The following is a 12,934-nucleotide window of genomic DNA, read 5'->3' as shown; positions in this document are numbered from 1 at the left end:
GGCTAGAGCTGGAGAGTAGAGACTCGAGAGGGTAGAGCTTTAGCTTTGGCTCTTTGAAAGCTTGTGTGCATTGTGAAGGTAAGGGGTGGGGGAAGGGACATTTAACAAGGGGAAGGCTCACAAGACAAATCACCAAAATCTGAAAATCTGCCCATTCCCAGCCGTTGCGGTATCAAAAGTCTCTTTGGACGTCTGCCTGTTCGGGGCCGTTCCGGACCATGTAACCCCCCCGGAATGCCGGAACCGTTCCATGCCCATGGGGTGACGTTCCCCGGTAACTATGCTTGTAGCCTTGAAGCTTGGTTTGTACCGTCTAGGGGGGATTGCTTTGCGACCTTGAAGTGTCTTGACAATGGCACCATATGTTGTAGAGAGTTCTCATGATGTGGACACTGAAGAAGAATTCGTACGCATAGTGGGTGATGCTTTGGAGCGCTTGCGAAATTCTACTCATAACGAGGAGTTGCAGGATTTACTTGAGAGGAAGATTTTGGTGTTGCTGGTGTTTTCACAATATCAAAAGCTGGATGCCACCAACTACTAGGATTGGAAGGTGTTATGGAGTTGCACAACGAGATTGAGCGGCTAAAGGCTTCTACAGACAGGTCTCTTTTTTCCAAGGAGTTGGAGAAGCTTTTAGAGCTTCAACGTGCTTGGGATCAGCTTAATGCAAGGATGTAGTCTTTTATCTTCCTCGATAGTACGTGGCATGCACTTGGGCATGCATGGTTTGGAGTATGATTAATACTCGAGAGATCTTGAACCACTTGGAGAAAGTTTACAATAGGATGACGCATATGAAGAGAGATCACCTGGATGTACAGTTGCGGACTTTGGACCCCTTGCAATTAAAGTTCATGAAGGATCACATTGAGAAGTTGGAGAAGATGCAACAGGTAATTCTTCAGGCAGGGAAGCTGATCACTTCGGAGGATATGGCTATAATCTTGATGACACATTTTACTCCCGTTGCACTTCAACATGACCTTCATCGGTGTCTTGGGATTAGGGTTCACTGTATTGTGTCACTTCTTGTACACTACTGCCATTGGCCGAGTCCGTATGTGCCTGGCATAGAGAGGATCAAATCCCTCCACGTTTTCCTCCGTGAATCGCGGCGCGAATCCCAGGCTGTAGGGTCGGCTCTTGCTCTGGTCGGTTCGGTCGTCTATGCCACGCCACCACTATGTAACAGAGGTGTTTACTCTTAGGACAATCAGCAATCCTTATTTGAGTGTGTAGTTTTTGATGGGCTGGTTATTTGTTATGTTTTGCAGGTTGGCTTTATTAATGATACGAGAGACGTAAAAGCTGGGACTCTTGTTGGCGTTTCAAGGTTTGATTGTTCAGTGACGAGTGCGAATTTTATTCCAACTCATCTAAATAATGGTAAGTTGATTGAGAATTGATCACGTTGTGCTTGAATGGTGCTGGCAAACTATTATCTTGACTTGAATTTATTCTGGGTTTAGATGGGAGTGCTGGTGCTAATCGAAGGTTGACAAGGACCCAAAAAGATAAAGTGCCAACCCTAGGGAGTGTTAGAGGTGCCAGGGTTCAATCAACAAATGGAACAAGGTTGGGCACATTGAAATTTCTTTACCTCTGTCTACATGTTCTATTATTCTTTTGGTTTTGTGCTTGTTACTTGAATTACTGAGATGTAAAATCGTCTCTTCTGAGCAGCAGAAATGTTGTTGCAAGTCACAGATCCTCCAAAACAGATGCAGTGGCTCAAATATCTAATAGAATGTGGACAAGAGTATCCCGGTCCCCAGATTCTGGATCGGTATGCCGGACAGTATCTGCTGCTTCTTGCCTGTATCCAAGCATACACAAAAATGCCTCCTTTGGATATAGTACCACAGGAAGGAGTGAGAAACCTGCCATGGGGCCAGATAGAACTGATCAGAAACAGGAAGGGGGGGGTTGTAATATAGGTGTAGCTTTGCAGTCAGTTAAAACATTCAAAGTTTCTACAAATCACCAAAAACTGGTTTCAGTCATAAAGAGACCAGTAAAGTCGTCCTATGAAAGTATGCAATCAAGAAGTCAAGAACAAAAGAGAACCGTTTGTCTATCAGTTGCTAGACCATGTTATCGAAAGTATGACAGCATCAGAGTTTCACATCTATCTCACAAACACGTCTCGAATCTTCATAAAAGTAGGTAATCTGCTAATAACCATTGGTGTTGTTGGAGTTAAAATTTTTCTGGTCACTGGATTCATAGCATTTTTCCTTTGCAGCTTTGGAGTGGAAGCCAAAGCCCCCCATGACAACTATTGTAACAGTAGATGCGTCTTCTGAACTATCGCAAATGGGAAAAACTGGCAGGTCTTCTCCGCCAACAGCATTGCTTGTAAGTATTGAGGCTCCAACAGAACTAATTTCCAATCTCGAAGGGCTTAAACTACTGGATGAACCTCCTGTATTCATACCAGAGCATCTTAGAGTGCCTGACGCAGAGTGTAATGGCTTGAACTTCGGCAGTTTTGACACAGATTTTGAGTCAAGTTTCAGCACTGGCCTAAATGATTGCGACTGCTTGGTTGTTGAAGACGCGTATGTGAGCAGTCAGTCTCATACTGTTCAACCGTTGAGTTCAAGGTGTGGATTTGTTGCATACTTACACAATCTATTAACACTTGAATTTTGGATTATTTGAGTCTTGCTATCTGTTCCAGCATGGCAGACGGCCCCCCTGTGGATACCAACAGACCAAGCCATCCTCATAATCTCTCTTCCAGCTCTGCAGAAACTTCTTCAGCATGCAGTGATGCAGTGCTCAGCATGCTGCCTACTGCTGGTGGACAAACAGATGAAATATCCAAGCCTGAGATAGCAACACAAGGGAGACACTTTTCTTTTGTTTCCTCTTCTCCTACTGATGATGAAGGCCTAGGCTTAGGAGGGCCTCAACTGCAATACTTGTATGACATTGCTGAATCTCAGCCGGAAGAAGTCCCCAGACCAACTTTTGTGGTAAATCTGTGTTATGGTTTTTGTCAGTCTGCCCTTTCTGTGGCTAGACATAATGGAGGTTTTGTGCTTCAATCTTAGCAGCCATTTGCAGATCCCTCTCCAAAGTACATCAGTCCAACTTTTCGCCCAGGCTTTGATGTGGAGACACGCTTTCAGTTTCTTCCATCACATAGTGGCTCCAAATTTGGTGGAAACTCTCCTTCAACGAATGTGCAAGCATTTACCTCCTCTTCTCAAGAGGTGATAAATTCTATTTATTATGCATTTTGCTTTGCCAACTGCATTGGTATGAGACTGCTAAAAGGTATGATGCACCTGCTTGGTGCTCAGCAGTCTCAAAATGCAGGTATGCCTCGCACTACTCCAGCGGTTGGGCAGCCATCTATACCAATTCATGCATATGCTGGTGCTCAACCTACAGGTGTCTCAGTCCCTCCATATCCACCAAACATATACAGCTACCAGTATGTGCCCTCTAATTATGCCTATATGCATGCTCCATACCAAACTTCTTACGCAGGAAACAGTGGATATCTTCAGCCTCCAGTAGGAAGTACCTTCAGCCCTAGTGGTCGTGTCTATCCTTCTGCCAGCAGTGCCACAGGGAAGTTTCCGCTACCTCAGTATAAGCTTGGAATTGGCAGTACGCCTCATACGGTGGTAGCTGCAGGTTATGGGAGTTATCAAACGACCCCCTCAGGTTTTGCGGGTACCAACTCAAGTGTTACAAGTGGAATTGAGACAAGCTATGATGACACGGCTGGGCCACCATACAAAGAAAATGCTTTTTACACTACTAGTCCGCAAGTGAGAGTTCACAATCTCTTTCTAAGGCAGATTGTTCATACTTGTTTTCTTTGGGAATGATTTCTTGATTTATGCATAGTCTCAAACCATTGTCAAACAGGTAGATGCTTCAGCGCTGTGGGTCCAGTCCCGTGATCTTTCTGGAATGCAAGCCAACACTTTTTATAATGTTCATGGTCCAGGGCAACATACAGGTTACATGCCCTCCCATGCTGCTCACTCCCATCATGCTACTGGTTTTGCTAGTTATTCTCAGTCGGCTCCCACTCCCCCTAATCACCAGCTGCTTCAGCAACCTCATGCATTGGGAAATCTAGGATCTTTAGGGGCTGGATCGCATGCTGTGATGTTTTCACAACCTCAACGTGGGCCACTGAACTGGGCAAGCAGCTACTCAAGCTTCATTAGAAGTCAGTGATCAGAGGCAGAGATGCAGCTCGATAACACTTTGACCTGCTTTGGTTTCTAGCTCGTTGGTGGGTGATTGTAAACAAGCTTAAAGGTTGACTTCAACTTCTGAACCAGTATAGACAATGGTATCACTAATGAAAATGGAGAATGTATGGGTTTAACCTCCAATCCGCTATTTCTGCCCATGATGTACAGGCTAGTCTCATAAGAGTTTATTGGTGAAAGACCGTTGCCATGCTACCCACTCTGTGCTTTTGTAGATACATGTAGCAGTAAATATGGAAGTCTTTTGGACCTGGCATAATTTGAGTGCTATTAATATTAAGAATAATTTTCATATGCGGATCTTTTTTGATGTACAGCCATCAGCATGGGTGCGGTTTGTGCATTCCTGCTACCCAATCTGTAGTGTTCAAGGTGCACAGTGTGCATGCTCAGTTTCCTGGGGGCATTGGATTGGATGCAAGTTGTGAATTCCGCATATGAGTCGTGATGCTGGCTGTAATGTTTCTGTCCTCAAAGAAAGACATGGAATTGCCTACGATTATTTGTTCTCTCTGAAACAGTCGGTCCCAATCATTGACAACATCCGTTTCATGAAATCTTCATATGGTGGCTAAATTGGACGAGAGCTTTTGAATTGTGCATCCAAATCCAGCTAGCCATGTTTAAGCTTTGTTGAATGCAACAAAGATTTTGGAGGTGGAGGTGAAAATTATGTTTTCAACTGAGCTTTTGCTTGTACCGTCAAGGCTGTGGGGAGGGGGGACTGCTGATCGCAGTCGTCCATCTCCTGACCCGTCTCCAGTGGAATCCAGCTCGCATTGCTTGGATGCACGACACATTAGCATTGGTAATTTTGAGCCATGCAAGCCAATGATTGCCTTCAAGATCAGCAAGCGGAATGCCACCTGTTGTTAACACCCCAACCAGTTAAAGCGAGAATCACTCTGCAAACCGCCACATCAGCATGTAGAATTTGAAATATAAGCTCCGCTTCGTGTGTCACTAGCTTTTCACCTTTGAACGTGATTGTCATGCCTGCTGCCCCTCCTATAGGTAGGTGTGCTGGCCCCCTCTCCCACGACCATTGACTGTTGGGTCCCCTTGGCAATGCCACTCGCCCATGGCGACCGACGCGGGGCCGTATTCCAAGGAAAGGACATTCCCCTTTCTCTACCCCATCTTCATCGTTTTCTGCTAGCTAATATTCTTGGATGGAAAGCACAACCCGTGCTTGTAAGACAATATAGCAGAAGGAATTCCAGGTGAGGTGAGTTCGTTCTTAGCCGGTCTCCAAATTTGACTTGGATCATTCTTGTGTGTGTGTGTGTGTGTGTGCGTGCGCGCGCGCGCTCTTTACCGGTGAGATGCTCTGATGGGATGGTGTAGGGAATGGTCTTGTACTGGCCATTCCCTATAATAACGGGCGACCGGCTTAAGGCCAAGAGGAGCGCGGGAATAAGCCATCGCATGACCATTCTCGGTCTTCACAATTTTTGGGGGGGGTGGGGCGCAACCATTCCGGCTACAGTGGCAAGCTATGCTTGCATGACACTACTGCTGTAGCTGCACGTCCAACAATTCCAGCTGCTGAGGTGCGATGATTTCATTGGCCTGCCGTTCCCAATGTTGATGTGTCATGCATCCAAGGGGCTTCACAGCTTGATTTTGCAAAATAATGTACAACAGATGGCCATGATGTTCAGACCCTTGACCCTCGAGTCTCAAATGTGAAGGGTATGAGGCATATGTAGTCGATGTATGCGAGGCTGATTTATTGATGCCACTGGGTGTCGGTACCATATATGCATGTGAATGGGAATGGAGCTTTTATCCAAAAACTCTAAAACCTAAATTTTTCGATGCTCACTAGTCGCGTGCACATACAAACGAAGATATCAATGCATATTTTTGCACATTTATTGGCGCAAATTCCAACCAACTGCAACTTTTAAGAACCCAGGTCTTATTTAAATGCACATTTTTTTTGCTTCAAAAATCTTTCCTTTTTTTGTTGATGTTCTTGCACAACCACACCTCTAGCCTCCCAATGGACGCTTGATGTATATGGAGCGTGATTCGTTCAGATCTACCACTTGCGCGCACGCACACTATAAAATATAAGTTGTGCAATTTGGCGGAGGTATAAGTTAATTTTGCTAAAAATAAGTTAATATCATTCATGATAAAAATCGAAGTAATATTTGACGTTGGGTTATTTTTTTTAATCTTTCCTTCCCCATCTTTTTCTCTTGGGAAGTAATTAACAAACAAGTTGGATACTTACATATCTATGTACTCCTTCGTAGAAACGAAAGCAATGGAGTAGAAATCTCTAACTAATGAATTTATTTGGCAGCAATTTTAAAAAATTGCAAGAAGTAGCAATTCCTAATTTTCTCAAAGCTCGATATCTAATACGGTGAATTGTACTAAGACAGACCGTATCGAAGATGAACGCCAAACCCTCCAACTACTAGACAATTTAAACTTTCTAGATGCAAGAATTTGATTGAGCATCTCTACATTACATTTACATCTCAAGAGACATATTGTACTTCTATGTTTACCAGCTAACGTACTATCACATGACATCTGCAATAGAAATATCAATCTACGCAATCTATACTGAGGCACCATAATACAAGGAAAAAACTTGCCAAAGTTGGACATATCCATCAATTATTTTATCATTTGTAGAAGTAACCCAGGCCGATTTACCAATCGAACGTCCAGTGAAGTCAAAAAGTCTTTGTTTTGCCAAGGTAGTAATTATTATTGAATTTGGAATTTTAGGATAAAATTTATTTCCACCCAAAATAATGATATACAAATCTGTCACGGTTTCAATACGAACATTTTTTGATACCAGTCGTGCTAGTAATGTGTAACCCGGGGATGAGACGCAGGGGAATGAAAAGTTTTCCCGCAAAATATTTTTCTTTTACGAAAAACTATTCTTAGCAGATGCAGAAATGAAACATCTTTAATTTATCGTCGGAACAATCGAATTGAAGTTTCTAGATGAAGATTATGTGGCGAATCCGCTTCTAAAATATGATTAGATTTTGAAAATCTATCTTCCAAAAATAAAAACATCGAATGAATAGACTGCAACATCTTTGACTTACTATTTGTTTCAGCTCTGATTTTAGAAAAGAGGGCTATGCCTAATATGAGATATGTCATTTCCAAAAGCGGGTGAAGATACAAATCCACGTCTAATCCGTCGGTTAAGTTTCAAACAGACACTGAATCGTAAATTTTCAAAAAATATAGATTAGGGTCACGCATGCTACCGATTAAACGTTTGACTGCCACCATACTCCAGGCCCTAAAAACCAAGTTGGCGTCTACACCATGTTATCGGCGTTTGCCATCTGTCAAATAAAAATTCTCCACAGACAAAATAAGAAGTGGGTGTAAAAAACAAATTTTGTTAATATTAAACTCCCCGTTCTTATGTAAAGGACCAGATTTAGCAGGAGATCCGTAATTGACTTTCGTCGCAATAACTCCCAAGCATTGGTATGTCTGATGCAAAAATTCCTCCAAAAAAAAAAAAGAAAGCAATTCCGTCTATAATATCTACAAATCATTTGTAGTCGGAATTTCCTTACAATTCAAGTTACTTGTATTTGTTAGTATCATTTATACCGAAAGTAAAATTGGTATTACGCAAGATGAGAGGTGAGATTCTTTTAATATGGGGCACACTTACTAATCTAGCTAGGGAAACATCTGTTGAAATTCAATTTAGGAAGGAATTTTTTTGTTTGACAAATTGTCAAACAGATTCCTTCCGTAAAAGAGACGCACTTATTAATAATTAAATATGAATATATTTGCAAATTCCCAAATCCAATTTTAGTTTCGGAAAGGAAAGAGAGAGAATTTGTTTCTAGATTAATTTTTCCATTCGACGGGATTAATTATCTTCCACTTTTGCCTTCCCCGTTCCACCCTTCCACTGCATTCCGAAAAATCTTCCCAATCAAGCTTCCATGTAAATAGGATTGAGGAAAAACCAATAATTTGTCCTAAATATTCTGCTTCTCGACGGGATAACGAATACCACATAGAGGTATAGTGCAAGAAAAAGAGAGGGATAATACAAAAACATCTAAAATATTTGCAAACTAAATCTATTAGATTCTCCCCAATTATCAAAGCGTTTCAAATTTTAACTCTTATTTCGGAAATTTGTCTTTACTTCGGTCAAGTAATTTTTAAAGTTGCCCGTTTGAAAATATTGCGAACAGTTTCTGTTAATTTGGCGCCGCTTCTGCAGAAGGTAGTGATAGCCAAAATATCTAGCTGGGTTTCCTCCCTCCGAGGGTTATAAAACCCAACCTCTTTAATTACTTTCCCTTCTCGCGGGTATTGGGATTCAATTGCAACTATATCGGTAAGTCATTTATCGAGATAGGTGCATTGACATGAACCCCCCCACAAAACCGCACATGAAAGTTTAAGTTCGTGTGGCTTGAATTGTAACTCAGATTAAGTGGATTACTATCTTTTCCCCCAGGAAAGGGAAAAGAAAACAATTGGGATCCAAAAAACTTCTCACTTGTAACATCCGACGTGGAAGATATATTTTTTTCTTTGTCGAGTTATCTCTCTACAAATCACCACCCCATAGAACTTATTAGGAGCGTAAGTGTAGATACCTACTACCCTGCTTCTGTCTTTTCAATCATCCCCAAGTATGGGGAGATATTCGATATACCCTCATTCATCAATCTATTTTATTTTGATTCCTTAGGTTTAGGCCTAACCCCGGGGCTTCTCAACTCAAATTGGGAGTTGGTAGCAACAAAACCTATCTTCATTAATCCCTCAAATTTAAGTGAAGAAACTCACCTCGTCAAAAAATAAAATAAAAAATTCCTTTCTCAACTTTATATTAGAGTACCGACTAAAACTTGGGAGTACTACCTAGTAAATTAAGTCTCAAAACAATGAAGATTTTGTCTTCTAGCAAATTTTTTGTTATTTTTTTTCAAACAAAAAAGGTGGTAGCCTGATGGGAGTTTACTGCTATATTTCGTAATGATAACCATAGATACCGCTTCTCCCAAGATGTATGTACAAATACACCGGAATAAATGTGTATGCCTCAAGTTTTATTGAGTAATTAGTCTTAGTAAATGTCGAAGTGGAAACGTTTCGTCCTTCAGAAAGAACCGGCAGTTACTGAATTCCGCAAAAGCAATTCTGGTACTCGAGTCACCCGTTGCTTCCTACCACATCGCTTGAGGCGTAATTTCACGATAAGATCTAATCTAAGGACCGACAATTTCTCATTGTTAAATACCTCCTGATTGGGCATCATCAATCTATGATGCCACTTGTTAAGTGCATTCTCAAAATGGGATTGAGTTAAATGGACTAAAACTTATCTCGAGTAATTAGCGGACTAGTTCCTCAAACTAAGCTACGAACTCAATCGATCTTCTTTCTCTAGCCGCATACATTACATCAACTGTAATTTTCAAAATATTGTTTTGTCTTGCAAAAACCTTGGTTTTTTTTTTTACTTTTCCCCTCACAAAACCAGGAATCCTCTTTTGTTCCGACTCAGCTTCGAGGGCCCAATCAATAGATTTTCCACTTGTAGATAGGGACTTGGTGCTTATCCCCTTGGTGTCGTGTCCTCCAAACATGTCTAATGAGTGATCTTCCATACCCAGATTGAATGAATTGTATATGAGATGTGATATTTGATTCGTTCCCTCGTAACCCATAAAGGGTTGATATCCTGAAGGAAAACTATGAATATGAACTGGTAAAGAAATAACCCCACACGGAATGTCAATACGTTTGCCGATATGACACTCCATTTGAGTTCCAAATATAGCAGAGGGTTCAATACGAGCTATCGTATCCCCAACTTGAGTATTATCTTATGTAACTATTACTTCATCACACAAATCCTGAACCTGCTCATTAAACCGTCCTGCATCATGTTTGCAATACGTGCCTGAACAACTTACATGAATTCCCATCTCTCCGGCGAGTATCTTGGTAATCGAGGCGGCGTGAGTTGCATCGCCGGAAACCACCGCTTCTTTTCCAGCTGAATTTTGGCAATCGATAGATTTGGAAAACCAAGCTGCTCGAGAAATAAATTTAGTTTGATTTTTGACATATCGAACGTAATGAAGTTTCTTTTCCAGTAATAGAGTAGCCAATAAATTCATAAGTTTTTCCACCTGCATTACGAAGTCAACTGTATTTGAAATACCTATCGGAGTTGTTGATATAGAAGGCATTTCATATTCTTTCTCCAAGAAACTTGCTGCTATCAAACCTACTCCCGGTAAGGGACTATATTAAACCAAGCTCTTGGCAAATCCTTAAGATTATTAAGAAATTCTCCTTCTGGGATTATTTGATTAATTGAAACCCCCAATTCTCCAGGTAGACGTTTCAACTCGTGACAGTCATGTTGATTGTGAAAACCTATGGTGAGAATTCCTATAATATTGGCTGAAGGAACATCTGTCAAGGACCGTTAAAAATACCTTCCTTGCGGGCCCTATCTAAATAATATCGAACTATCTATTCCAAAGTTTTATCCAAAGCTTGAAGCTCATTAACTCGGTAGTGATTGACATCGGCGAGAATTACGTCGGACTCAGAATATAGGGAAGCTCTATCCACAAAATTTTGTAAATCTTCTTGTAGGATACTAGAGGTACACGTAGGTGTCAATACAATTAAGTAAGGGCGTTATTCCTCCGTAGGGTACCGATGTGAGCGGGTCCCGCGTACATCCGATGAGCTAATTTCATAGTTTACTTTCACTATTTCGTTGCTTGGTATCCCAAAAAATCTATCGCTACATGTGGCTTATCATCATAATATGAATTGGAAGATTGATCAAAGGAGTTACTTTTCATTTTTGTTACTTCTCGGTATGTGGAAGCGCAATTCCACACCCTCTTCTTCTTCTCAAAAATGGGACGGAAGGATTCGAACCTCCGAGTGACTGGACCAAAACCCGCTGCCTTATCGCTTCCACAAATGATTATTGCAACCAATATCTCACATGTCAGCTTTACTGTCAACTGCTTTCCCCAACTTAACGACTCAACCTCCTAGGAAAAAGCAACTGAATAGGTGAATTGAATTTGATAGGAATTGTCGGTATTTGGCGAATGAAAACTAATTTGAAGCCTATTTAGGAGAAATTTGGTTTAACTAAGAAATGAATCTCCTGATACTAACCTCATTCAGATGCTGAAATCTATGATAATACGTAATCCTATTTACGTACGTGAACAAAAATATATAGATGTCTGACAAGTTGCCCAATCAAACAATAAAGTATAACAACATAGACATGTTAATAGAAAATCACATGCTACATAACTGGAGAGTAGACATGACAGTTTGTACAGTATTTATCTAGAAAATTCTCTTCACTTTGGCGATGCCCTTTTGGCCAAGTTACCCGAAGCTTATGCCATTTTCGATCCAATTGTAGACGTAATGCCGGTAATCCCGGTGTTCTTTCTCCTCCTAGCTTTTGTTTGGCAAGCCGCAATTAGTTTTCGATAATACCCAAAAGATCGGTTGAATCCAGATTATGTTGATTCTCAAAACTTCTCCAATAGCTCTCACAAACGGGGTATACGCTGGAAAGAAGAAAGTGTGGGGAAGAGAGGTTTGGATTTCACATAGAAGATTAATGCATATAGAGATGCATGAAAAGAAAGAAAATGTAGATTTTGAGCGAGTAAAAATATTTGTTTTCTTTTATTTTATCACCTTTAGTTGTAGACATGGAGTTACATCATGCTTACCCTCAAACTATTTGTCCATGCAGTGGTCATATTTTTTGTCTCGCTTTTTGTACTTGGATTTTTATCAAATGATCCCGAACAAAACCCCGGTCGTAAAGATTGAAGGAGAAGTAGTGTTTCACTTCATTTTTATCGATGGCAAAAATTAGATACTACATCAATTTAGCCAATTGAGTAATAAGGGAGAGAGAGGGATTCGAATCCTTGGTACATAGAAATTGTACAATGGATTAGCAATCCGACACTTTAAACCTCTCGGCCATCTCTCCTAAATACTTGGAGTGCCTCCAACCTCACTCAATTTTAACACTAATTTAGTGTGTAAGTCTATAATAACAAAGTATTAATGTAGGAATATAAACCTAATTAAACATCGGAGTCAAATTTTGTACAATCTTTGAAGGAAGAGAAGGAAAAAAACTTTTCTTTCACAACAAAGTTGTGAAAAGATGTCAGACTCCCCTCTTGCTTATCTATTTCCGGATGCAACGTAAAAGTGATAATAAGACGTAGATTTTTGGGAATATCTTCCCAAATAGGGATTTTTACTGGGAATCAATGTTTCCCATCCCAACCGGATTTGAGTTGTCTAAGCCACTTCTCCTTTTTCCAAATCAAATTGGATTGAATACCAATAATTATTGCTAAATATTTTACGTGAGATACGGGTAGACTTTGGGAGTGGTTGAATAGCTACCTTGTCACATGGAGTTGATATCATACTTTTTTTCTTTCTCTGTTTTCCTTCTTCACTCAGTAAGGATAGAGAAATAAAGGATAAATAAATAGGTTCGCTTGATGTACCAGCCTCGCTTCAGTTTGTAAGAACTTACATTCAGCGATCGTTGCTAAATACATACTATCTGATGCTGATTTTGACAAATAATAAGTTTAATTATTCCTACATTAATACTT

At 40.7% G+C, this 12,934-nt stretch overlaps 1 protein-coding gene across 1 annotated transcript; it reads left to right on the top strand.

Moving 5' to 3' along the window:
* Window positions 1-558: 558 nt before the first annotated feature.
* Window positions 559-4,541, top strand: LOC147454968 (uncharacterized). Its single transcript, XM_086517098.1, has 10 exons — window positions 559-677; window positions 788-896; window positions 1,212-1,389; window positions 1,473-1,578; window positions 1,687-2,165; window positions 2,249-2,609; window positions 2,687-2,984; window positions 3,063-3,224; window positions 3,315-3,791; window positions 3,892-4,541. The coding sequence occupies exons 1-10, from the start codon at window positions 559-561 to the stop codon at window positions 4,207-4,209; spliced, it is 2,607 nt and encodes an 868-aa protein (XP_086373224.1). The 3' UTR covers window positions 4,210-4,541.
* Window positions 4,542-12,934: the final 8,393 nt, after the last annotated feature.

Source organism: Adiantum capillus-veneris, chromosome 7 (genome assembly GCF_014529385.1).
Source record: "Adiantum capillus-veneris isolate H3 chromosome 7, ASM1452938v2, whole genome shotgun sequence".
NCBI lineage: Eukaryota > Viridiplantae > Streptophyta > Polypodiopsida > Polypodiales > Pteridaceae > Adiantum > Adiantum capillus-veneris.
The sequence above is the reverse complement of the archived record's forward strand: the minus strand, read 5'-3'. Positions and strand labels throughout refer to the sequence as shown.

Excerpts from the sequence above, each read along its gene's own strand:
- LOC147454968 (XM_086517098.1), top strand. The coding sequence starts at position 559 with ATGGAGTTGCACAACGAGATTGAGCGGCTAAAGGCTTCTACAGACAGG. Across the intron at positions 897-1,211 it reads AGTTGGAGAAGATGCAACAG|GACAATCAGCAATCCTTATT; the intron begins GTAATTCTTCAG and ends GTTTACTCTTAG. Across the intron at positions 2,166-2,248 it reads CGTCTCGAATCTTCATAAAA|CTTTGGAGTGGAAGCCAAAG; the intron begins GTAGGTAATCTG and ends TTTCCTTTGCAG.